Source organism: Falco naumanni, chromosome 3 (assembly GCF_017639655.2).
Source record: "Falco naumanni isolate bFalNau1 chromosome 3, bFalNau1.pat, whole genome shotgun sequence".
In the NCBI taxonomy this organism is placed as follows: Eukaryota; Metazoa; Chordata; class Aves; order Falconiformes; family Falconidae; genus Falco; species Falco naumanni.
This window is the reverse complement of record NC_054056.1, coordinates 59429273-59456141: the sequence shown is the minus strand read 5'-3', so window position 1 is coordinate 59456141 and position 26869 is coordinate 59429273. Positions and strand designations below refer to the sequence as shown.

The following is a 26869-nucleotide window of genomic DNA, read 5'->3' as shown; positions in this document are numbered from 1 at the left end:
CAGCTTTTGGTGATCCTTTTATAATATTCTGCCACCAGAACAAAGAGAGGGTTGGGGAAATTCCACTGAGCCAAATCGAGTCACTTACTTTCCAAATGCCACTCAGACATCACCTAGAAAGAGGACACACTCCTGCTCAGAAAAACATGGAAAGCACGTCACCCCCTTTGCAACAGTGTTTCCCTGTGACGATGATTTTCTACAGTTACCTTCAGCAGGATATTTCTGCATCCTGCCTACTACACCATCATTCACACTGCCCTGTTTTTAAAAAATGAGCTAAACAGACCTTTCAAATGCCCCAGTGGCAGCCCAATCACAACAAATCTCCAGGCCCAAGACACGTGGGAGGAAACCATCTGCTTTATGTCAGGAAAGGATTGAGCCAGTTTCACCAAAAGGTGTAGACTGTTTTACTGTTGGCCAATTCAGTAACTGAAACTTCACCTTTCAAGGAAAAACACAGAAAACACTTTTATCATGGTCTGAGATGCTTCCTAGAATGCAAAGCCATTGTTAGCTGTAGGTTTTCTTATTTGCCAAAGTTAAAGCTGTTTTTACTGCATCTCATCAGTACGTACAACTCACCAGGAAATATGTTTACCCATCTGCCCCAGAAACTCTCTAAGAAAGGTTCTGCAGCCACCTCAAGCTATGCTGAGCATGGCATCAATAAAAACCACAAATTTCTAAAACCTGGAGGAAACTGAGATTAAGGAAGAATCCAGAGCAAGTCTGTTCCATAGTATTCCAAATTATATTACATATTTGTAGGGTTATTGCACTTAAGGAAACTAATCTTATGTGAGGACAAAGCAGATAAAACAGCTGGGAAACAAGTGACTTGGGAGCAGAACAGTCAGTCAGCAGAAGGACTGATAAACATTCGGTGAGGATTTCTTCAGACAAAATTTCATAATTTCACACTTAAACTTTTAAACCTTGGTTATTAGTTCACTCACCTTCTCAGGGTTTGTTACTGGTTTTCTTCAGTTCAAAATGGGGACTACAAAATGTTTTGCTACGTAGACTGACAGCCTTGCTGTCTTTGTGGTATTCACTGCCACAGTGCAGCTTAGAAATTTAAAGAACAGTTGAATACTTGCACTTTAATCCATGAAGTTTTGTCACTTATTTTAGAAGGAAAAGCTCCAAGCCTTTTATTTTAAAAATTGTTTGTTATTTTGGTGAATTACATGTGGCAGGAGTGTTACGTCCCTCTCATCCCAAAGTCATCTGTGTCCTACAAGATAAACAATAGAAGAAAATAGATCTAGGCTCAGGGTCTGTTAGGTTAGATAGAATACCCAAGCCAATTAAACTTAGCCTAGTCCCTAGAAAATTAACAATTAATTTTGTGTTCATGTCAAAGACAGTAAGTGGTGGTGGTATGCCATTTTCTTAATGCAGATATGGTCACTGCTAAAGTATCTCCATTCTAGCCCTGAAAGGTCACTGGAAATGAAACCCTCAACCACAAAGCTGGTGCTGAAAGACGATAACAAACTTCATACACTCGATGTATTTAACGCCTTTTCCAAACAGCTACGCTGACAGACTTGGTCCCTGGAGTCTCTTTTGTCCCATTCCGCGCCAAGTGTGCATCAGAACAAGCCATTTGGAAAAGCCTCCCTTTGGCAGGTGTAAGTGCATGTTCCCAGCGCTCACGCAGTGTCTGAAGTATCACAGACTGGCGGTGGCTGCTCTGTCGCCTAAGCACGCGTTAAGCACAGGCCACCCCGCCTCTGCACGGTGGCCCTAGCGTGTCCCAGCTGTCTGCCACCAGTCCCCTACTCCGCCAGCTCAGGCGCACGCCAGTGTGGCTTAGACGGTTCCTGGAACAACAGGCCCGTAATTCTCTTCTCCCCACCCCTGACAAATCCCAGATGGCATACAAAGACGTGAAAAACCCGAAGGGCGATGTACTGTTACCGTGACTTTAATTCCCCCGCACGAGCAAGCTGCTGACATTAAAAAACTGAACTGCTTCTCCACCCCCGAGGCCGGTTTTCCCGCAGTTTTCCCCCTCATTCCCGCGATGGCCGCAAGCCAGCCCTCAGCCTTTCCCCCCGAGCCCCGGCCGCGCTGAGGGGCGGCCCCCGGCCCCACCGCCCGCCGCCGCGGCACAGGCAGGCCCCGGGCCGCCCCGCACGCACCGCCCGGGCGGAGAGCGGGGCAGCGGGACCCCGGGGGGCCGCTCGGGCCTGCGCCTCGTTATCTCGGGGGACAAGTAACGCCCCAGCCCCAGGCTAGGGGGCCCGGCCCGGCCGGCGGTAACGGCCGCGGCGCCATGTCAGGGGGGCGGCCGGGCCACGGCCGCGGCGATGGCGGCGGCGCGGGGGGGGGCTGTGCCGGCGGCCTCCCCGCCACATCCTGCCCTCGGCGGCGCGGCCGCGGCGCTGCTCTCCGTGGCACCCTCCGCCTCTCCCGGCCCTTCTCCGCCCCCGGGGCTCACCTAAAGTCAGCGCCCAGCAGCCAGGCGCCGCGCCGCAGCCCGCCTTCCCCACTTGACCGCGCCGCGCCGCCTCCCTGCGCGCCGCTCCCCTCGGCGGGGCGGCGCCGGGCCGCGGAGTGACAGCGGCGGTGTGCGCGCCGCTCAGCCTCCGCCGCGGCCGCTCCTCGGCGGGGAGCCGGGCCCGCCGCGTCCCCGGCCCCGCTCCGGGCAGCGGAGCCGCCGCCGCCGCTATGAAGCCGTGCGAGGAGGAGGAGGAGCAAGGGGGGGCGGCGGCGGCCGGCGGCGGTGGGGACCCCTGGAAGGAGTGCGCGGAGCTGGCGGTGCAGCTGGCGCTGCGCGCCGGGCAGGTGAGACCCGCTGCGCCGCCCGCCCTGCGCCGCCCGCGGGACGCTGCTGGCGGCGGGGGCGCCCGGGGGGCGCGGGCCGGGCTGCCCCGCGGCGGGAGGGCGCCTCTGGTCCCGGGCGGGCTGAGGGGCCGTGCGGCCGGGGCGGCGGGGCTGGGGGGGGGGCGGCAGCGCCCGGCAGCCGCTCGGCAGCCGCTCAACCGGGCCGGGGCCCGCGGCCGCTTCCCGCCGCGGCGGGGGGATGGCGGCGGGGCCGCTGCCCGCGGCGGGGCGAGGAGGCGCTTCAGGTGAAAGCAGTTTTATCTTGTGACCGGGAGTATTTTTATTTATTTAAAAAAAAAAAAAAGTGGAAATTTTTTTGTCGGCGTGAGGGTGCGTTAGTAAGTTTTCCAAATATACACCAAGCACTGACTGGTACCGGGGTGTTTTGGAGCACGCTGTGGCTATACCTGAGTTTGTTACATACAGCCAAGGGTGTATGCCGTGGCGCATCTATCCAGCTTATTGTGAATTTACACATTACATGACTGGCATTTGTTTTCGAGCGGCTCGCGTGGAGAAAAACAGTCGTGTCAGGGAGGTTTTGTCTTCTTGTTCTATATACCGGTGTCTCCCGAGTGGCCAAAATTCACTTGCTAGGGATAAATCGGCAGTGGCTCTGCAAAGATCTATGCTAGCTTGTTTTAAGATCCACGTCCTGAGACAGCAGAGCCTTACTCACCTCAGGAGACGTCCCGGCCCCTCTGCGTGCAGGGGCAAAACTTCCACCAACTCTAACAGTGCCAAGAAGTGGAATCAGCAGATGGCTCACTTGAGAAATCAGGCAAAACTCAAACCTCGGCAACATGAATTTCCCTTTTGCTTCCATTCTGCTGTATTTCGAAACACACTTTGTACTTGTACGCTATGAATTAAGGAGCCCCCTGTTCTGTTGAGTCCAGGACCTGTAACTTTTCCTGAATATGTGTTATTAAATGTATTTTCTCCATAGTAGAAGACACACACAAAGATGAACCGAATGCCAGGGGAGAGGAGACTTCTTTTAGTAGTACAGGGAATAAATGGATAATCCAAATTGGGATGACAGGTCGTGCTCTCACAGACTCTCCCAACAGGAGTTTCTCCGGCATACTCCTTCTGCCAGCCGTTTCACAAGAGAGCCTCTCATGACTTGCTCAAGCATCCACACTTTATTTCTCAAAATATCAATTTGTGACAACAGCTATGACCATCTCCAGCCATTTTAATCATCCAGAAGATCACAGCTGAGCGTCTTTTCCTGGAAGAAATAGATATTCCAGAAGATTATTCCTTGCATCTTTTTCGCAGTTTGCCATTGCTACTTTGCAACTGGCAGGAAATGGCTGATTCCTTGGCAGGCCAAATTTAAGCCAGTCAAGGATGTTGTTTAAGTAGGACTTTGGAACTGGACAGGAGCTTTACTAACTTTGTAACGTTAAAGAGTCTTTTTAGTTACAAAAACCATCAGAGATCCTTGTGGATGAAAAGGTGCAGGTAGGGCTGTATCTTATTTATGTGTCGATCCACTCCCAGCTGTTCCCAAAAGAAGCTAGAGGTAAGGACACAAAATGCAGTGTAACGTAGGTTTGATAGGACTGTTTTTTTGTTGAAAAACTGACTGATAAAATCAAGTTTTATTTTGATCTCCAAACATAGTCAGTTCCACTGGTCAAGTTCATCTTTTTCTTCTGCCTCTCTTCCCATCCCTCAGACCTCTCCACCTTTGCCTCCATCCCCAGAAATCTGCTTGCCCTCTGTCTCCCTAGATTTTGAGTCCTGTTTCCATCCCTGGATGAAATTTTGCCACTTTAGCCTTTCTTCTAAGGCCCTCCATTTCTCAGGACCATGGCAGGTTAGGAAGGCTTGGAATCATTAGAAAGTGTCTACAAGAGTCTTGGCACAGAGGCCAACCTGAAGAAAGGCATGCAGGTCAAGGTTTTGGATTTCTAGGAAAAGTTAACCAGTAATGCATTTTCCTGGGCTCCCCTTTCGGCTTATTTGACTGTTTAATTTATATTGCATCATGCTTCATGAGTATAAACAAAATGATCTTCCTTCCAACAGATAGACATCTCTGCTCTGGAATAGTTTCTTCTAAACTTAAAAGACCAATAAAGACATTATCGCTTGAATGTGTGTCAAAAGTGATGGTGCCGGAGTAACTTCTATTCCCGGGTTAAAAACATAGCCTCTCTTGCCCGTCCTGTTACTTAGTTCCATTATTTTTACGAAATATCAAAGGCTCTTGTTTAATATATATGGCTATTTCATAATGAGAATGGCCATAGTTTTGTAATCTGTAATTGACCTGCGTTAAAATTATGTCTAGTTCACTCTATAAGGCCACATGTAACTGCATTTGTTTGAACCTCTCCTCTGCTTTTTCTGAGTAAACTGCTCACTGTGTTCTTGAGTGTACACCCATTGGCTTAGTGTGACTTTTTGCTAAAGAAAAGCAGGCACGACTAGTCTCTGCATCTTTGATGCCATTAAGTACTGAGTAATTTGTACAGTTCTCTGCAATTACAGTGGGAGAAACTTCACCAAAATGAGGGGATGTACATCCAGGTGAAAACAAGGGTAAGAAACCGAGACTGGAAGCTAGCATGTTGAAGTCCACACAAACTACATTTTTTACTTTTTTCTCATTTTTTTCCCCCAAAAATAGTTTTAGGTAGTTGTGCTTTTTATCTAGATGTTTGATTTTTTCAGTGAGCAAATATTTCAGGACAATATTGCAAGCAAGTAAATCCATCTTAGAGCTCCCAGAAGTGTGGGGTGAGTGCAGGCAGTATGATGAGATTAAATATCTAACGTGAGCACCTCACTGTAGGTGGCTCTCCTGGCAGGTACTGGGGGAGAAGGCATCTTGGCCCTCTGTCCTCTCCATTCTCCTTTGTATGACTTATTTTCACAACGGTGTTAGGAAAGGACGATTCCAGGACTTGGTGAGTACACTGCCCTTGCAGCTCCATTTCTCCTGCTCTGTGGGAAAGCAAGAAGGGAGCAGGGACAGCCTGGGTCTTGCTCTGTGATTGGTCTTCCTGTGTGTACTGGTGTAAATGTCCCTCACTTTGCATAACCCCCCAAATGCTCCCAAGCAGGGTATTAGGATAACATCTAGCCAATTCTTTATTAGAGGTGGGGCAGCATGGGCTGAAAGTGTTAAGTGGCTCTGCTCTAAATATCCACGCTTCCAAAAATCAGCTGCTTAGAAATGGCTGTAAAATCTCTATAATCTAGGGACAATCTGTTCCGCAGTAATAAAGCCTAGTGAAATACATTTACAGGAAAAATACAGCACCTTGGTTGCCAATTTCATTGTACGATAGCAATAAGGAGCAATTAGCTGTTTTCATTTCATCAGCCTGTAGTTCCTTTGGTCTTCTGCTTACCTGTTGCCTAGAGAGGGACTTTTATGGAGCTCCATGCCCAGCTGGGAAGACCAGGCAACTGCAGTAGGTACCTGCAAACCTTATTGTAAGGCTTCCACAATGAGAGCAGATGAGTGATGTTCTCAAAGTACTCTGAGGCACCAGGCTGTAACACTGTTTGTAGGCAGATGATTTTTAGGGTTTATTCAACATAAGTTGAATTCTGGACCACTCATCTATTGGATAAATTTCTGAAGAAAAAAAGCTGTTTCATCAATGATGCAGGGAATGTGATCTTTGTCTGGGGCTCTGGCTTGGATTGCATACCCATATAAACTGCTGCAAATGCATATGAGTCCCTTTGGCAGACCCTTCATGAGAGGCAGAGAATTAGCAGGGACCCGTCCATCCCCTGGTGTCACCTGGTACCGTGGGTGAGCAAGCACAGATGTGGTGCCCGTTTGTGGCCGATGACCTCAGCACAGCATCGTGACTTCTCTCCTGCTCTCCCCTCAACACATCCGCTGCCCAGGAGGTGGGGAGGAGCATCATGGGGCTGAGTAATGTGGCCCCTCGACATGGGCCTGCGGAGGAGGAGAGGGGCGAGACTTCATATCAGAGTCACACCCTGGGCTGTTCCCACCTCCAAAGTGACTGGAGCCTCAGGCTGGCATGTGCAGGTAGCCAGAGAAACACAGTTAAAAGTGGTCATGAACAACTGGAAAAAGGATGAGAAATTATAAATATTAAATTCAGTGCTAAGAGGTGCAAAGGATTGTATTCAGGAAGGAGAGATCGGGTGCCAGAGCACATGACAAAAAGCAACCGATTGCAGAGCACATCCACGGGGGAGAGCTTTCACCTCCGCTCTTCTTTTTGCAGCAAGGCTCAGGTGTGATCTCACTGCCCTGCTGAGGGGTGGCATGTCCTGATTTAAGTGGCTGCAAGTGTCTCCTCAGTCTGGTATGTATTAAAACTGAACAGAAGTCAGGAACATGGCACTGCTTTGAAGAACTTCAAATCTTCTCTGTCAGGAGGAATGTATTCCTCATCTGTTTCACTATGCAAAGTTCTAAGCCCAGTTCTGAGCAGGGCATTTGCTTATATATAGACAATATCAAAGTAAAGAAGAGCAATTAAAATAAAAGCTATCAGCATAGCAGTTTTTTAGAATGCACAACAGGGATGGTTGGAGTGTTTAGGATTTTGCTTTGGACCGAAGAGGAGTCCAAGTGCCTTCTTAGAGCTGTACTTTTATGCTTTTATGGTAAAACCTTCAAGAAAACCATGCAGGGCATTAAAGGGAGTAAAAAGGTTACATGTGGCTAATATTTTGATACACACTAATGAACTTTAGCAAGACCTCAAACAAGAAATGTTAACCAGATATCACCAGTTCAGTTAATAGGTGTAACTAATGTTTTACAGCTCACAAAACAGGAACAGTAGTCCAGATACCTTCTGTACTGAGGCAACAGTCAGAACAATCAGCACACCCTTCAAACGCTGTATTTTATATTACAAAAACCAAGAGCTGAGACTAAAATTTGAGATGCTGGTTTCCTTTCCCATGCATAATGTAGCAGAACTGTTTTCTTTGGTCATCAAGTGTTTCTTGATGGTTTTAAAATACTTTGGTCCATGGAAATTTAGTTAAACAATTGAAATATATAAGTTTTAGAAGGGGCTTGGAATACTGGTCTTGGTAGTGCTGGTTTTAGTTGATATAATTCTACACAAACAAGTGCTGCTTAATTTTTGCTTAGTTTTGGTTTTCCTAATTTCAAATAGCTTATCAGTTTCACTGGTTAAAAAAATAAATCAACTCCTTTTGCATCCTACCCCTTTATTTTTCTTTTTAATGGAGTGGGAAAAAAACAGAAAGAAGATGGGAAAATTGGCAAAAAGCTTTTATTAACTGTTTTCCCATATGTGTATTTGCACTTGATGTGGTTTTTTTCAGTTCATAACAGCAAAACCCTTAAAAATGAGATAAAGACTTTTCCAGAAGAGAATCCAGGGTTAGATCACAGGGTTCCATATCTAGGGAAAAGTCTAAATTTTTGTTTCTGTTAAATATATAGCAGTTCTTTGGGAGCTAGTGGGTGGTCAGCACTTGAAGTTCCAAAAACCCATACACACAAGACAAATTAAACATTGTGTGTCTTTGCTGGCAATGAAAGAAATCAGTGGGGTTTGCCTTATTGTATGTTTTTTAAAGTAGGAGAGCAGCAGGGTACTGGCCCTGTAAATTAAAAAAGGAAAAAGAAAAAGAGGTTTCCATGAAAAATTCCTGAGCCTCAAGGCTCTTTCTTCTCTTACGTGTATTTTCTTGTAATGTCCTAAATCATGATGACTGCCATTATCCTTTTATTCCATTAGTTGCATCCCATTCATCAATCCTTTTCTGAACTGTCATGAGAGGTTCTTTTAGAGTGATTCAAAGTGCCGTGTTCCCAAAGACTACTCATTAGCTCAGAAGGATTTTTAGTCCAAAGAATTAGAACAGGCTGTGGTAGTATTAGGCCTACAGTTGTTTTACAGGATTAGCTGTAATTTTGCAGTAAATATACTATTTTAGTGTGCACAGGATGAATGGCCAACAAATCTGGTTTGTGAACTTCTGTTTCAGATTATTAGGAAAGCTCTAACAGAGGAAAAACAAGTATCCACAAAGACATCTGCAGCAGATCTTGTGACAGAAACTGATCATTTTGTGGAAAATTTAATTATTTCTGTTCTGAAAGAGAAGTTTCCCTCCCACAGGTGAGTCCCTATGGAAAGAAACTATCAATGACCTTTTTTCCTTTAAGACCTGTATATCTGACTGACATTTGAAGGGAATTTTAAAGTTTATATATCTCTCTTACATATTAACCTATTGCTGTTGGACACTTTGAAAAAAACCAACCACCTATACTTAGTACTTCACATTTTCTAATAGTTGTGGTTCTTAATATATGTATTTAATAGTAATGTTTCTCCTATAGGGACATCATATATGAAGGTTTCATATGGACCGCTATGATTTTCAGACTGGTGATCTGTTCTCTATTGTATAAGAATTATGCTAAGAATATTTATTGAAATATAGCTGAAAATGATAGCAAAAGTCCCGTCCTGCAGACCTTCCTTTCACTTTCTTTTGCTGTCATACATATGCGTTTGCCAGATCAGGACAAGTATTGTATTTATTCACATTTACCTTCTGTTGTACAGAATCCTAAAATCGGTGTGCAGCAGGGTTGTTTATCATCATCATTTGATGCATATACATAAACAGGTTATAAATTACTATATGGGGTGTCAACCCAAGGTTTTAAAAATAGATCAGATTGTTCACTCCTCTTGAATTATTATGTTCAATTTGAAACTACTAGCAAATGCAAAGACTGGAGAAAGGTTTTGTATTAGTTGGCCGGGATTGGTTTGATGCAGAGACACTGCAATTGATTTCCATGTTTAACTTCAGCCCACAAAGATACAATTCATCTTCCTGCAGAGCCAGTGCAGAGCCTGTGTATCCCTTAAATACGGTATGGCTTCCTTCTAACTGTGTGCATCTCTCATGGAGATGAGCCTTGCACTCTAGCACTGTGCAGAAAAGAACTAAGATGAAAATCTGGAGGGCTCAGCTACTAATCTGATTGTCGGTGATGCTGCTGGGAAAAAAAAAAAACCAAACACCGTCAGAAGGAGCAGAAAGAAAACTGCATACTGAATAAGGCTTTCTAAATACGTGTTGTATGTGATCACACATTGAAGCAGTACTGTACAGTATAATGTGTGGTTCTTGGCCGTGATTCTCAAGAGAGTGCCAGACTTTACAAGCCTATTATTTGTGTAATTTTCCTTCTACTGTTGCTGGCTGTGCTCTTTTCTCATCTCCACTCTTACAGTGGTTTGTTTTTTTTTTCCTTGAACAGTCCAGTAGAGAACATAAAACATATGCATTTCACATAAAAAGAAAATCATCAGAAGCACTCAGGTTACTCAGAATAGGAACAAATGTTGTAAGGTCAGTGTCAACCTAGGAACTGAAAAATCCCTGATTTCATTAACTCTGTACAGTTAACTTCAGACTTTACAAGGAAACGAAAGGATTGCTGTTCCTTCAAGACAATTCTTTTTTGCTGATATTAGTTGTTGGTTTTGGTTAGAATTTGTTCAGAGTGTGAATACATTTAGATTAAACAATAGATTAAAACTAGGTTTAACTAGACTAGATTAAAACATTTGCAATGAGGAGTCCACAGTAGCAATCAAAGTTTAAATTAAAGTGCAATAAAGACATTAAAATATATTTAAATTGTGTTCAGTCTTTCCCATAATCTGGCTGTTGAAAGCTTCACTGAAGATTTCTGTTACTTCTTTTTCTCTTAAATCATCTTGATTCTTATGTTCTCTTAATCAAAAAAATGTACCTTAGGGGTTAGAAAAAAGGGCTCTCATTAGAATCTGTGCCATTTGGATTGTGGCAGTGATGAGTCCTGAGAGGCTGGAAATGTATTCAGAAGTGAAGAGAACTATTAGGAAAACCTATTTAAAAGGTGATTCTGTCCCACGTTTCTTTCTTCTTTCTCCTTGGCTAAGTGACATGTATCATCCTCATTCATTCTTCACCCAAGTTTTCATCTTTGCCCCCTCTTTGGTACTCTGACATCCTCCAAGTGAGTCTTTTCAAAGGGATATTTTTTCTGATAGATCTTGGCTATCTATCAGAATATCAGGGGCTACTGGTTGAAAAAGGCTGTTGTACCATTTGCCTGTTATTGTTACACAAGTTGTCATTTTGGTGTTAACTGTGCCGTTAATCTTGTAAGACATTAAAACCAGGACACAGCCATTATGGAGGGTGACATCCAGCTCTAGCTTCCTGGCTTTCTGCCCTCAGACCCCCATAAGGGGTAGGTGAGGGACAGCCCTGGGTTGAACCTCCTGCACTCCACTGGGTATCACTCCCGCTGCAGTTTACGCTGTGCTACGGTTTCCCTGCTTTTCCAGCAATGAATTTCAGAGTGGCACTGTGCTATGAACAGATGTATGCTAAGGCTTGGCTAAAATTACTGGACTCGTTTTCAGTGGGGGAAAACTTTAATCCAGATTTGAAGAGAGATCAACAGAGCTGGCAGGCTGGTGTATTTAATTAACTACTGTAATAACACAGCTACCCCTCCCACTTCTCAAGCTGTTCCTAAAATCTGGTTTGCAGTACTTCAGGCTGAATGTTTTGCTTAGTTTGCATGTCTTTACAGGACAGAGAGCCATAGAGCAGCGCATCTGATGTTGACCTTGAGGGCCTGTCACAGTTCCCAGTATTGTATAACAGGAAGAGGCTTATTTTAACCTCTCAGCCCACATTTCATAAAATGTGCCCCTAATTAGTCCTACCTCCATTTTGGAAAATTGTCCTTGGACATCAAGACTTTATCAATGGTGCTGCTGTGCCCAGGTCAGGCTTCATGTTAGCATTTCTGTACGTGAGGACTGCGGCGTCACACCCCGCCGTAAGGGAAAGCAAGGGACAGGCTTACAGTACTTGAGGGCAAAGCACCTTATGCAGAAACGCTCTTGTCTTTAAAAATGTTCCCATTTCACCTCTCTCTGACTGGCAACACAACGGCTATAGCTCAGGCCCTGGCTGGGGCAGCTGGCAGAGGGTTGAAGCAGAGATACAATTTATGGGGAAGATGGCAAATCTGAGATAGGAGGTAAGGTGCTCCATCTGCAAGAAGCAGCACTGCCTAAGCGCGTGGTTGGGTTTAGGTGCTAATTACAAGATTTGTAAAAGCAAAAGTCAAATGATGCAGCACCAAAAAGACAAAATAATGGAATATTTAGAGCAAGGAGTCTGCAGAGTGCTATGTTTAACTGAGAATTCCAAACACTTGTTCCAAGTCTTTCTCATTTCTCTGTTGCACACTAACACTTCGTCCTTCAGCTGTTATCTTTAATGGAGATAAAAATAGCAGCAAACACTTCTTACTTCCCCCTTCATACCCACTGGGGGCCCATAATGCCATCAAAGTAGTCAGTTTCTACTGAGGGAAAGGCAAAGCAGCATTTGGAGAATTCAAGAAGCCTCCTCCTGTGCTGTCTGCGGAACATTTAAACTCATGGTTGCAAGCATTACGTGGCATCATGCGGTGCATGTTGAGGGCACAAAAGAAAATAGCTGCTCCTAGGTCTAGGGAAGCAACTGTTTCTGAAAAAAGACATTTTCTCTTTATCCAATTTTTTTTTCTTTGCCTCTTCGAGAGCTTTTTCATCTTCAAGCATTTGCGGGAACTCTGAATACCACTACCAGTTGTTCAAATGTGAAACCAAAAGCAAGATGCAGTACTAGCAGTCTGATTCTACACCTGTACATACAGGACTTTATTCACATCTGTGACAGTAGCACCTGCACACCACTTAGGGAAACAGACCCTGAGTTTATGGGAGAGCGGGGATAATTAAGGTCAGCAGGAAATATGCCAGAACTGGATATCTGTTTCCCAGGGAAAAAGGAGGAAAAGAAATAGCATATCTACTTAAAAAAATTGGGACAGATAGAACAGAACAGAAGATGAGCTCAGATTTCAATGTGTGCTTTGTGCATCCAAACAGCCAACAAAAAAAATTAATTTGTTGATTTTTTCTGGGTCATGGGAAAAAGAAGGTTCACTTTTGTAGATCCTTTAATTTCCTGAGTCAGATTACTGTAAAAAAATTCAAGTAGGAGGGAGATTGTGGATTTTCTAAGCGTGCATTATTTCCAGCTGACTGAATTTGACTGCAAAAGAGAAGCAGCTACAGTTTGCAGTTTATATTACTTACTGCAAGAGACAGGCCTAACCCATAAACTTACATTCTGCACAAAAAAAAAATTCTTCTAGAGTTCCAGAGATGCCAATTCAGATCCATTTCTGCATCCATTTTCATAACTTTCTTAATGGTATATTTTGGAAAAGTGAGCACAAAAGGAGTTCTTTTTCACCATGTAAAATAGTATACTATAAATTTGAGAACTCTCCTTCAAAGTTTCTATGAAAATTACCCATGCCCAAATGAAAAAAGCAATATATGTGTTTATACATACATATACATTTATACAAAATATTTGTGTGTGTGTATACATATATATAAAAATTAAGTATCTCTTCAGAAACAGAAAGATGGAGTTTGACTTTCCAAGTCACGTATCTAAGCCAATTTTCTGGGAAACTTCTTTTACTCCACACCAAATGCAGGTTTATTGCAGAAGAATCTACTGCTGCTGGTTCAAAATGTGTCCTCACCGACAGTCCGACCTGGATTATTGACCCTGTTGATGGAACGTGCAACTTTGTGCACAGGTAAGTGGACGGTGAACTGGGAAATACATCAAAAAGCAAAACGTAGCTTCTGACAAATCCTCCCTCCCACTTAAAGGTGTTGTACTGTGGTAGATTTGTTCCTTTGACTCATACGTAGGAGTCATCCATTTATCTTTTTGTACCTGTATCCTCTATCTGGTGGAGTGTGTGTTTGTGCTGGAGAGAGCTCTATACTGTTATCTAAAGGTAAGCTAAAGTTTCGGCTGGTTGCTTAATGACCCAAAGCTCTTGACTCACAGCTCAATTATATATAACCACACATTAACACGCAGAGACTTGAGCTGAACTGGAGGAACAACGCTGTGCTATGATGGCACTTGGCCTAACGCCTTATGTGGTTGTTACACATTCCTTTTAGTAGTGGTGTTTTCTCCCTTTAATATATAAATGCTTCATTTTTCCTCAGAAGTACAACCATTGCATAGAACTGAAAACTAAGTTGTACATAGTAGACACTGGTTTTGAATTTCTATAATACCTCTCTGCAAAAAGAAATGTAGGGATCGTTACTACAAAAATGCAAAAGTTGAATTCATCATTTGAGTGCTAGGAATTGTAAACTGATGACTATTCATAATACTTAAAGACCTTAAATATGTTCTGCCTTATAGTTAATGACTAAACATAACTGCAGTTATTAATAATATGTTTTTAAAAAAGGCATTTCCTTGGCTTTTGGTGCAGTTACATAGAATTCAAGGGGCGGTGGGGGGTGTCATGTGCTGGGGTTTCATGCAATTATCTGAAATTTTCTCTTTCTGGCAATATTTTCTGGACCTTTACAGCTGCGTTTTTAAGAAATTAATTTATTTCATTGTTTAAAATGCAAGAATTATACTTCAGTCAAAATGACCAAATTAAATATTTGATCGTCGCTTTGCCAAAAGAGAGGGTAGAGGAACTAGTTTCTCCTTACATTGATGTCAGCAGCAACGTATCTCCATGCTACTTAATTGCTGGTTTAGATGCTTGAACTTGAAGAAAATGTGCTCTTAAAAGTGATGACTTGTTATAACAACATTAATGGTTTTATACTGGATAATTCAATTACACTAAAGCAAAAAGATCATTAAATATACAATGTGTATGGAAGAAAAATCCTGATATCTTCATGTGTTTATTTCTTGCCTTCTCCAATATTAAATGACATTTTTAAAGGAACTGACAAAGTTAAGGAGGCTGACAAAGGAGAAATAGTACAATGTCAAGAGCGTTTTGACACAAGTGAAATCACAGAGCTGCATGTAGGGTTTTGTTGCCTAAGGCAGTTGCATAAGGAGTAAGTTCAGAGATTTTTTTTTTATCAATAATTCTCCATTTCTTATTTTTCACAGATTTCCGACAGTGGCAGTGAGCATAGGATTTGCTGTTAACAGAGAGGTATGAAGTATGTTCTTTAAGATGGGTACCTGAGAGCTGGTTAGAAGTCTCAAAACCATGTGGGAACTTTAAATAAAACAGTTTTTTTAAAAATCGGCTGCTACTCAGGTTTTTCTATGCTTTTTAAATGCATTTGATCTAGTCTGAAATTGTAGTCCTGCAAAACTTATTTACACAATCCAGCAATTGCAAGACAATTCTCGCAAATTATTATAAATATTGTAGGACTTATGTGGGTGAAAAAAGAGAGTACTGGTGTAAGCAAGGTTTTGTAAGACAAAACCATAATGAGTTAAATATAGTGCTGCCTATTCATAATTTAAACATATCTCCCAGTGTTCTTATGCTATTATTATTGCTTCTTTACTGCTAGCAGTACCTGTGAAAGCTAACTGCTGCTATGAGGCAATTCAGAATTGATTTCTATGAATAGTGCAAAATTATGGGTCTAGATTAAATAATCTGCCTTTGTGGTTTTCTTAACATAGTAAAATAACTGTTTCCCACATGAGATCTTGATTACAGGGGGGAAGAAGGCACCTAGTCTTCCCATGTGCCATTTTGAGATACCTAGGTATACTAGTTCATGCTAGTGCCTTCTCTCCAGATGTTGCCACCTATTCAAATTGCCAAGGAATGTGCCTCTTTCAACCTAATTCCATGGTCTTAAATACGTGTGTAGCTGTAAGCAAAGCCAGTGAGAATTCTGTGCAATAACAGCATAGTTTTCAGATGTGCTAGTGGCTCTTACCGATTTAAACAGAATAATGTTGTGTACTTTTCTAGAATTTTCAAACATGGAAACTGCAGAGAAACACTTCCATGCTTTTCTGAAGTTTATTCACTCCCAAAGGTCCTTTTGAATACTATAAGTTATTACCAGACAGCTTTCTGTAATATTTATGTTTTCTAGAACACCATCATGATTTTGATGCTGCATATTTTGGGTTATGTAAACTAAACAAAGCTGAAACAAAAATAAAGAATTATGCTAAATCTCCTTCAGTAAACAAATGGGAAAAGCAGAAAGAAGCAGTAAACTGAAAAGTAGCCAAAGTACACACAGGGGAACTGGCCTGAATGTAAGCCTTGAAGAGTACTGAAGAAAAAAATCCTGCAGATGTCTTTAGGGAAAGAGTCTATTAATAGTCAAGAGTCAAAAAAACCCTTGGCTTAGATGGGACCTCAGGGTAGGGAGTGAGGACAGTCTATTCCCTTTGAATTGTCTCTCATGAACACCAGTGATTTTTCGCATTGAAGGGAGAAGGGCAGCAGGAGTCTAGAACATCCGAGACGTTTGTTTGACCTTGTTACCAACGTCTTCTGTGACCTTGGACAAGTCATTTAATTTCTGTGTATCAGTCCACTCCTAAATAGAATATTGCTAACAGTACTTGTCTAGGGGTGATTTTAGGAGCAGATCATTGAAGTTTGTAAACTGCTTTAAAATCTTTTGGTGAAACCTATTAAAGGAAAGGAGAAATTAAATACCTTGGGTTTAAAGCAAGGGTCAAATTCTGACCCTCTTCTCATTGGTGAAGAGATACTCCCACAAAAATTCCGTTGTTGCTCATTCTCAAATTTTCTCTTAGGGTCACAGTATTTGGTATTTCTCTTCAAATTCCTTCTCTTGAAGTCGTGTGACTTCATGAGATTCTCACTTTTATGGGTAAACAAAATGGATTTTGCAGAGAAATATTTGTACAAGTGATTGGAGTGTACTATCTTGCTTGAAAAGGCAGGCAAATTAAATGCATTATGAAAGGTGAAGTGCATATAAAAGCATCCACTGATAATAAGCAGTGTGCCATGACTTCTGAGTTTGGATGCCTGACTGATCATATCTGTGTATTTGGGGCTACAAATCTTCGGGGTCCAGCTGAAGTCAGTGGGGTTACTTCTAGGTATAACTGCTCACCAGTGAAAGCAAAGCATTCAGAATCTGGCCATAGAGGACTTGCATACTTTCAACAAAAACATACAACTGAATTTGAAATCAACTTGGAATTTAATCCATTCTAATGTGAACACTAACAAGCTGCAAGTAAGAGTTCAGAAGATCACAGATTGCATTAACGTCTCTATAAACTGAATTTTGTATGACCTATATCTCAATATCACAGTAAAAGTAGAATTATCCAGTTTGTTAGCATCAATATAATCTTTGATTACATGTACCAATTAAGATATTGCTGATCTTTCTGCCATTAGTAGTTGTTTATATTTATGATGAGTAATTTGAGTTGCATTCATTTCTTTCCTTTTCAAAATCTTAAAGCTTGAATTTGGTGTAATTTACCACTGCACTGAAGAACGATTATACACTGGTAGAAGAGGTCAAGGGGCATTTTGTAATGACAAAAGGCTTCAGGTATCAAAAGAGACAGGTTGGTCTAGATTTTGTTAGAACTCTAAAAGGAATATGTTAATTTTGTTTCAGAGTTGTTGCAAATCATCATTAGGATAATGAACATCATTATCCTGATGGAAAGTATTTCACCTGCATGATAATTTTGTTGCTGTGTGTTTGTTTTTTTCTGAAAAACCACAACTTTCCTCATTTTCTTTTTAAAATATACATCTGAATATAAGCTATTTAAATAATCCTAAATTATTTTGCTTCATAACCATTGTTTAAAATAAGGAGGAATGAGTAGATTCACCAGTTTCATTCCAGCTGTACACTGGCATAACTGTTTATGAGCAAGATGCAATGGGAATGGTGAATCAAATTCAGAGTACTATGGTGGCCATTATTGACTTATTTTTCGATAAATTTGTACATCATAAAGTGTGTTATGTCTGTAGGCATACATGCTAACCGTAAACTAAAGGATGCATGCTTTGTTAGGGGTCCTTTAACAGCTTGCTTTTGTATGTGAGGTATGTTTCAACATGCAAATAGCTAGCAAGACTTAGTCAACACTCTAATGGAATTCTTTTGTTGGTAAACCAAGTCATAGATCTGTCTGTTTACCTAATGATAATAGGTAACAATAATCAGATGTAAGTAGAGAAGTTTTCTTTTAATCAATCAAAATGCAAAGGAGAGCATAACATTCAGTTGCAGACAGAAGCAAACATGTGCCAAAAATGTACATCATAGTCCACAGGAGATGGTAAAAATTTCACCCCAAAAAGAGATCTAATGCGCTTGAAACACAGTAAATTCAAGCAATTGAATATACGGATTTGTCGCAGTGCTCCAGGCAGACCCTGCCTCAAGACTTCCCTCAAATCTGGGAAGTTTGGCTGTTCACCTAAATTAATAGTGAGCTGGGGTCTCCCTATTTGGAGAGATGGAGCAAACTGTAAAGTCAGTGACCCCTAAGATTTTAATCCTTGATTATACATCACATTTTTGTCAGTTCTCCAGTATCATATATTCCACAAAAACCCATGCTGGCAGAGACTATGAGGAAAAAAACTAGAGGTGCTCCCTGTTGGGCTGAGCCACACTTGAAATGGCCTCACTCACTTTTGCAGTCATAGAATTCTAGTTTCCAGTTGGGCAAAGAACAATTTTGGCACACGCCGCTTTTGTCCTTCTTTCTCTGGATGTTCAGTCCACGTGGGTGTCTAGAACATAGCAAGGGAAGTGGACCTTCTGCCCTTCCAAATGCTTTGAAATTTTCCTTTGTTTTGAGAGACATCATTTGGTGGTGGGCAATTTCACCAGTGAAGATGAATCTTCTTGAGTCTCTCTTCTATTGATGTTTTAAGTGTATAAAACCACAGTTGCTCTTTTCCTATAAAGGATTGTGGCTTCAGTGAAGTAAACGAACCCTGAAACAGAGAGTGTGTTTCCCTGTACCTACCACTGGAACTCAAGTAGCCTTCACCAGTGCCTGATGTGTTGGAGATCTAGGCTGTCATGTTACTTCATGCCTTTTGTTTTCAGGAAATGTGACTGTTGTATAACACTGATCTACACTGTACACTAATTGTTCAGATTTAATCATTTGAAATCACAGTCAGGCAAACACGGTTCATTGTCAACATTAAATTTTATATAGGGCTTGTATGGGAATCTAAGCAGTCAGGATGCACTTAAATGAAGGATCCATCTTCCCTTTGATCTTGAGTGGTACTTTCTTCTCATGCTTAGGTTTAGGTCAGGCCTTACATGTGCTAATACTGTAAATGTGTTTTCTTTTTGTAATCTTTTGTGGTCAACAGAATTGGTCTTTTCCTCATAAATCTATCCATATAACTGTTAAATATCTTCCACCAAGCCTCCTTATTTCTCTGGCCTCTATCAGAGTGAGAAGTAGTCAGTAAATTTACTCCTGTACCTTGAATTCCTGAAACCCCATGGATTCTTTTGATCAGCCAAATCCTTTTCCTAAGCAGAGACCTCCCTCTTCCTTGCCTTAGTCTCTTCATCCAATTTCTACCTGTAGTCTTGATGAACATTGAAGAGATCCATTTATGCATTAGAAATATATTTAATAACTAAAAAGAACAACTGCCTTAGTCATAACCTAGCTATGACTGGTGTGGTGTGAATGCTTGGTGCATTTCAGCAATGAGGCGTGCATTAAATGTTTTGTAATTATAATTGGGTCTGTTATGCAAAAAGATCTAAGGCAGAATGCTTTCACCATCCAGAGTTCTCAGAGGTGGCTAAACAACAAATACCCTGCAGCGTGCCTGGATTGGTGTTTCTATATTTTAACGCAGTAATTTAAAAAGCAGTTGTTAAACCTATGTTCCTACAGTTAAGCTTTGTGATACCCTGTAACTTTTAATTTAATTACATACCTGTTACTCACCAACCATTTACTGCATTGCTTGAATCCGTAATCTTGCTCTGCAATACTAAAATCATTGGTAGCCTGTTTTATGAAGTGATGTCTCACTCCAGCCTAATTTGCTTTTGAAAGCCTGCTTGCTACTTCTGCTAAGAATTTTCAACTTAGGCAATTAGCTGTAATAACCAGGTAGACGTTCCCTATCTGAATGAATGCCTTGCCTTTAACCCAGGGTAGAAGGTGACACCTGGCACTTGAGCACAGCCTAGTTAGTAAGTAATCAACTGCTAAATGTTGAGTTTTGTCATATCTTTAACACCTCCAAGTTCAGCTGGCACAGCAGAAGCAGGCTTTTGATCAACCACCTCCACCTACATTGGCATATGCTTGTCATATAGTAGCGATATTCAGATCTCACATGAGGACTGCTTCAACACCTTCAAGTCACTGTGAGTCTCACCTTTGACTGTACACATGGCTGATATCCTCATCTGCTGTAGGTCAGAATTGCCCTTGCTGAACACAATGCAAATATAACTTTCATACATTATTATTCATTAAAACACTGCTTTAGTTTGTGATAAGAAGGGGGTTTTTTTCAGTCGTAAGGTGTCTTCAGTCCTTGAAATGTCAGAATGAGAGAGAGCTGTTACTGGGTAACAGGTGATTTAGGTAGAAAGTTTCCTTTCCTTTTACTGTATTCCCAACTGCTTATAATTTGTTAACAAATTAAAGTTCCCTATTGAAGAACCATCCTGTTTTAAAATATGATTAATTAGCATCATTAATAGTTACTAGATCACTGGATGATTTTTAGTTGACTGCTAGTGTTAGTGAATTTGCCAAAAGCTAACCGGTCAATGAAATAAAACAATGTATGGAAAGAGAAGTAATATAAGAATACATTCTTGGGTTTAATCTTACTATTCTTTTCTTTTTTTTTAAAGTATGTTTAGATCAGACCGTTTAATATGGAAAGTCAGTCTTGCTTGAATTTTTATGCAGAGTTGTGATGTATCTTATGAAAGAGTTTGGGGTAAAAAAAAAAGGGACATGAAAATTGTTTTTCTGTGAAAATTCAGAATTTAATTTAAAACAAATTTCCAGAATCTACCTGGAAACTGTTGAATTAATGGAAACAACTACCTACTATTGCAGATATCTCGAAGGCCTTAATTTTAACAGAAATTGGTCCAAAACGTGACCCTGCAACTTTGAAATTGTTCCTTGGTAACATTGAGAGATTGCTCAAGGCCCAAGCACACGGGTAAGTTATTTTACAATATATGTCTCACATTCGTAACCAAAAGTCATTAAAACCCAAACAAAACGAACAAAAACCAAAATCAAAACAAGTACGTTGCACATTGTGCGATTTTGACACATAGGTTGAAATCAGAGGCATTTTCTGCCTTGTGTTACCATGTCCCCTTCTCACGGGGTTTAGGGTCCGTGTCATTGGGAGCTCGACCCTGGCGCTGTGCCATTTGGCAGCCGGTGCTGCAGATGCCTATTACCAGTTCGGGTTACACTGCTGGGACTTGGCAGCGGCTACCGTCATTATTAGAGAGGCAGGTGGCACTGTGATAGACACTTCAGGTGAGTAAGATCTCCTTGTTTTCATTGACTTTTTGGGGACTGAGTGGCTATTTTGGGGCAACTTGTGTTACCTCGGTACAGTTCTTCTCTATCTCATTTCTAGCAATATTCTGTAGAGGTGTCTGTACATTCCACTAGACTCTGGCTGGTTTATTCATAACACGCTGATGTAATTCCAGCCTGGGGTTTCATCACATCAAAGGTCTTCTGAGTCAAATTGTATTTCCATGGCTTTGAGTAATTCCTTCAAAGTGTCAGATTTACAGTAAAGAACTAGCCCAGGAGTTTGGTAGATACGCTCAGACTCCAAACAGACTTTGGCAGAGACAGCCTCCCGGGAAAGGAGGGCTCTCAGGTACGTGCCTGAACCTGTATGACCAGGAACTACTCAGAGGGAGTAAAGGACAGCACGTTTTCCAGATTATTATTTTATACATTTAGATGGTACACATCTCAGAGTAATGGTTTGCTGGTGACCAATATGTGGATACTGTGGAAAGATACGGTAGATTAAGAAGAAGGGTGTGCTGACCGAACTGATTTCTGTTCTATCCCTTCCTGTTGCTAGAAGAAGGGAATATTGCATTTATTGTTGCATACTTTGGTATTGTATCTAGAATTTTCTTAAATCATTTTTTGCCAGAGATTTCCAGATAGGCGTTGCTGAATTAGGTTGTCCTTCCCACCCCAAAAGGAGCTACGTATGAAGCTGTCTCAGTGTTTCTGAACCTAATTACAGTATAGTTCGTATTTAAGAATACACTGCCTTTTTACATCGTGTAAGACAGTTCTCATTAATCCTCTTGTCCTCAGGGGGACCTCTGGATCTTATGTCCTGCCGAGTGATTGCTGCAGGCACCAGGGAGATGGCTATGTTCATAGCTCAGGAAATACAAACTATTCACTACAGACGGGACGATGAAAATTAAATACTTTGTGGAGTCTGCCCTCCTGAACTATGTAACCTTTGCAAGATGGGTGGCTTAAGGGTATGTGATTTCAGCAGGATGCTTTCTGTGGAGATTTTCTGTGTCAAATATTTTTTATAAATTTATTACAATGCGGGAAGGCATAGGGAGATTTTTAAACCTCTAAGACTCGTGTTTCCTTTTTAATATGTATCACTTTCAGCAGTATCTTTTTTATAAGATAGCATATTTTACTCGTAGTAAATTAGTCTCAAAATTAAGTTGTAATTTCATATCTGTGGGGCTGATACTTAGTCTTTTGTAACATGCAGCTAAAAATGGGACTTTATTTTTACAGATGCAGATCTCAGGTAAATGAGCTTTAGGACTGTAGTAAGGACAAGTAGTTAAGATGTGTGCCTATAATACCCTTGTTCTATGATACTTAAGAATGCAATAAAAATGATACTATTGTTTCCTAACTATGTCATAGCTATATATCCATATATATGTATGTGTACCTATATGTATGTGTGTATGTGCCTATATATATACCTAATACATGTATATGCATGTATACACACACATACCCATATATATGGGTATCCTGGATGTTTACAGCAATTTAGAGAATGCATAGAAGAAAGCTAATATGGGAAGTTATTTTCGGGTAAAGAGTATATCTAACTTAGGTATTTCTGTGAGGGCTATCCAAACAGCAAATAACAGCTGATCATGGAAAGTGTTTAATGATTTTACAAACTGTCCAGCGAGTTCTTGTTTCCCTTCATCCCTCTACATGGGGATAAATCATACTGTCCTACAGGCCTCTGTAAGATACTCAAGCCTGCAAACACTTACTGCCACAGAGTAATTATAGTTAAAACCAGTAATATTGAACTCCACTGAATTATTCGCAGTATTAACTATGGCACACTGTAGGAGGCCAGTGGAATAGAGCACAGTGTCAGGAAGATGTTGATATTGGAGAAATGTTGAGCAGAACAGCAGGATTTGGCCCCTTACAGGCGAGTTGTTAAAAATATAAACATAAGATATGCTTGCAAAAGGTTATAAATCACATGCCCTTCTCGCACAAAGTTGTAATCGCACCTTTTGATCAGACAGACCTGTAAAATCAGTTACGTACATTTCCTAAACACAAAGTTGTTCTCTATCCTTGTATCTAGCATTGGTTTTAATTCCACCAAGGTGGTAATTTCTATTTAGATTATTTTTTAAATCATAAGTACAGGGAAAATATAAGTGTGTCCAGAAAAGTAGCTGAGATGAAATCACTTCTATTTTTTTCTTTAAAAATAGAATTAGAAGGTATCTCTTTTTTGCAACAGCGCAAATTAAATGAAGGCATAAGCCAAAAAAGTTGGTTAAAAAATTTTAACTTTCTTTATACACTGCATGTGTAGACTTTGTAAATGTGTTCAGATATCTGCTTAGAACATACAAACTAAACAATATTTTTTAAAAACAACCTTACATGTTTTTCTTGCAATGAAAAATGTTTTTCAGTGAATATAACATAAAATTTTGTGGGTTTTCTTGATGCTTTTTATCGTAAGAAATTCAAAGTATTGACTGTGTGAAGAATGTCTAAATCCAACTAGGCGTTTAAGAACTGATGGTTCTCACCAGAAAACCAATGCTGTCTGTCACAGTGATCAACATTTTGTCACTGCTCCCTTTTCCCCCCACCATTTCTTTGTACACCACCCCTCCTGTTTGGAAATGGAGATTGTAAGCCCTCTGGGGCAGGGACTGTAGTACTTTGGCTCTGGGTTTGCACAGTGCTAATAGGATGCAATTCTGGTCCATGACTAGGCACTGAGGTGCTATAATAATACAAATAATAAATACTAATAGGCTCACTTGTCTCTTATTCACCCTTCCCCCACTTTCTGAGCACAGTGGAGATCTGAGTGACCCATGCCAGGCTTGGTGACACTGCTCTGATCCCAGGGTGCTTAGCCTTGGCAGCCATGGGAGCAGCCGGGGCTTTACTCGGACTTGTGCTGTGGCTGTAAGCCCCGTAAGGAGGCTTATGCTGGCAGGGGATCGAGTGTGGTGGAAGCTTAGCCCCACTTCATCCGCTCCCACTCCTAACCCTGTCCCCCCAGCACTGCTGTGGGAGAGGAGCATGTGTGAGAAGCTGCTGCGCAGCTCCAGCGAGGTTTCCCAGCAGGTCAGCCTGCTGCTACAAAGAAAGTCTCTGACCTAGTTAGGGCTGGTGTGCGCTGGTGTCCTAGAGCTCGGCAAAGCAGGGAAATCTATGCATCGACCTCAGTGGCAAACACCAGCAATTTGTGAAGCTGTGAGCCAAGAGCGGTGGGCAGGGGGAGCGCAGAAACCCATTCACAAGTTCTCATTTGTGCCCAGGATGCGGTTTGGGTTTTTATTTGGGCTGTAGTTCAAGTATGTTAAACTGGCAGTGTGTATGTGGAGCAGCAACCCTGCCTCCCCACCTCCTCTGCTGCCCATGTGCCAGTACAAACATTTCTGAACCCTTCCGTGGACAAGATGAGTGAAGTGATCTGCCTGTAAAGTACCCCAGTAAACAAAGGTTTTATTTTACAGACAGATCATTTTCCCAAGCCAGTTCAGCCCCCGGCCACCACGAACAGCTGACATCAGCCACCAAAGTGGGTAGCGAGGGGGCAGGCAGGACGGCTCTGTTCACAGATAGTGCCACGTTACGCCCGTCCAAAATTTTCATCTAAGTGTAGCCTTAAAACTACTTGACTACACATACTGACTGAAACAAAATGTACTGGAGTGGTTTGTCCTCCCTTCATTTTTTTCTTGCAAGCCAGAAGAAACTTCACTCAGCATGTGGTCTGGCAGCTCTCCATGTGAGTGCGAGCATTCGTAACACAGTGCAGCACATCAGCCGGAAACCTAAATCCCCCAAAATGCTGAAAAACGTAGACTCTTTTCCCTACCAGCTGTTGTAAAATGCTTTGATTATTTTCCACTACATACATTACAGAGTACATTAGTGCATCTGTAATTAGGCATCCAAGACAAATGAAGATTTTTCTTTATGCACCGGCACAAAGATGCCTATGCTCTGAAAGGCAGGTACTTCCTCTGAAAGCAAACAGTTTGTGTCTGCATCCCTCACCAGCTCACTGGTGGAGAACATTTTATACCTCCAGGCTTGCTGGCCTGGTCTCAAATGGTGATTTCTGGTAGAATAAAGAGCAGAAATATCTGTAAACTCCAGGAAAATGGTCGGTGGCTGACTCCTTTGCAGTGTGTCTTTGTTGAACTTGTCAGATTTTACAGAACAAGTATCGGCATGTTTCATATGTGCTGAAGGACTGGTATTTTCCCCTTGAGTACACTAGCTAATCTCACCGTATTAAAGAAATTTGCATGTATTGGAGCACTTGCCTGGGGGCCCACAGGCAGTATTCTCCATATTTCATCGAGAATGTGATTCCTATTGGCAATAGCTTCAATTAAAGCAATAAAAATACAACTTACCGCCAGCCATTCTGCTGTCAGTATTAGAGCTGTGCTCTTCCCTCAGCAAGGCTGGATCTGTTCCGTGTATGCACAGGAGATGTGCAAGTGGACCTCTGAATAATGAAGTAAGACTTAAGCCACTATATCAAATTAACAACAGACCACACCTTTTTTCCTGGTAACTTCTTAGAGCTGCCAATTTTTAAATTTTTTTTTTCCTTTATGCCAGTAGGGAAACTGTACACAAAAATGTGCTCTCTCAGAGCTGTATCAGCAAGACTGAAAAAGTAGAGAAGTCAGAATTACGGTTCCTACAACAGTTTCCATTTTACAGTGTGTTACAGTTAAGTCTTCCATAAAACATCTCTCCAACACCAAGGAATGCAACAAATAATTCACCAACAGTGTAAAGAGGAATTTCCATTTTCTTTTAATCCATGCACCAGACATGATGATAGCACTATGGGATACTGTGTTTTATATGCATGTTGTGTTCAAGTACCAAAAGAACGACTTTTATTCAAAAGAGGAATAACTGTTGCCACTAACTCTGGATTTCCATGGGTTTTGCTCCTTCTAAAATACAATAGTGGGTTAGTACTTCTGTACTTTACAGTCCATGATATTTATGCAGTGAATTGTAGAGTAAAATGGATCAGAGGTCAAAGTGTGCCTTTCCTCGTCGCAGAATGGGAAGGTATGTACTTCACAACACAGAGAAGGAGAATTCTGTATCTTGGCATACTAAATGTTACTGGTTTTATTACAAAAAAAAATGTGTGCTATTTCCCTTGTATACTGCTATGAAATCCATGCATACAATGTACTGCAGCGCAGCCTGGTAACAAGACAGAGAGACCCACCTCATACAGGTGGCGCGAGAATTAATTAAAGTGCAGAAGGCTCTTTAATTGCAGTCACTTTTATACAATTACTGAAATCTGTTCAATCACGCTGCATACTTAAGTGCCCACCCCAACATACAGCATTTCTACATTCATTCTCTGCAACCTTTTATGCATATTACACTGTGTGCTCTGTTAAGGTCACCACCCAATACACTATGCTTTCTTCAATTAGCTACTGACTTTCAGTTTTAATAAAAGGTGTTATTCTTCTAGTGAATACTCAGGATTTTTGTAATATAGCCATTTAAACTATTGCTTCCCAATTCACTGAAACAAAAGGAT

General features: G+C 41.5%; 2 protein-coding genes across 3 annotated transcripts in view; one reads left to right on the top strand and one right to left on the bottom strand.

Moving 5' to 3' along the window:
• The window catches only part of MPPE1 (metallophosphoesterase 1), a 32525-nt gene extending 29994 nt beyond the window's left edge, over window positions 1-2531 (bottom strand). Inside the window, exon 1 of the mRNA XM_040586256.1 lies at window positions 2456-2531. The gene's annotated coding sequence lies outside the window, so the exon portion shown is untranslated. The remainder of the gene's footprint in view (window positions 1-2455) is intronic.
• A 32-nt stretch (window positions 2532-2563) lies between these two features.
• IMPA2 (inositol monophosphatase 2) lies at window positions 2564-24071 on the top strand. 2 transcript variants are annotated; one of them, XM_040586257.1, is made up of 8 exons: window positions 2564-2802; window positions 8827-8960; window positions 13427-13531; window positions 14887-14932; window positions 20018-20135; window positions 20845-20953; window positions 21134-21285; window positions 22099-24071. In XM_040586257.1, the coding sequence occupies exons 1-8, from the start codon at window positions 2686-2688 to the stop codon at window positions 22212-22214; spliced, it is 897 nt and encodes a 298-aa protein (XP_040442191.1). In that variant the 5' UTR covers window positions 2564-2685; the 3' UTR covers window positions 22215-24071. The 2 variants fall into 2 exon arrangements, with proteins under 2 accessions (XP_040442191.1, XP_040442192.1); XM_040586258.1 differs by lacking the exon at window positions 20018-20135 and adding an exon at window positions 17211-17319.
• Window positions 24072-26869: the final 2798 nt, after the last annotated feature.

Bases quoted from the DNA above. Each gene is read 5' to 3' on its own strand.
- IMPA2 (XM_040586257.1), top strand. From the start codon at position 2,686: ATGAAGCCGTGCGAGGAGGAGGAGGAGCAAGGGGGGGCGGCGGCGGCC. The intron at 13,532-14,886 runs GTAAGTGGACGG...TATTTTTCACAG, and splicing joins ACGTGCAACTTTGTGCACAG to ATTTCCGACAGTGGCAGTGA. The intron at 20,136-20,844 runs GTGAGTCTCACC...CTACTATTGCAG, and splicing joins TTCAACACCTTCAAGTCACT to ATATCTCGAAGGCCTTAATT.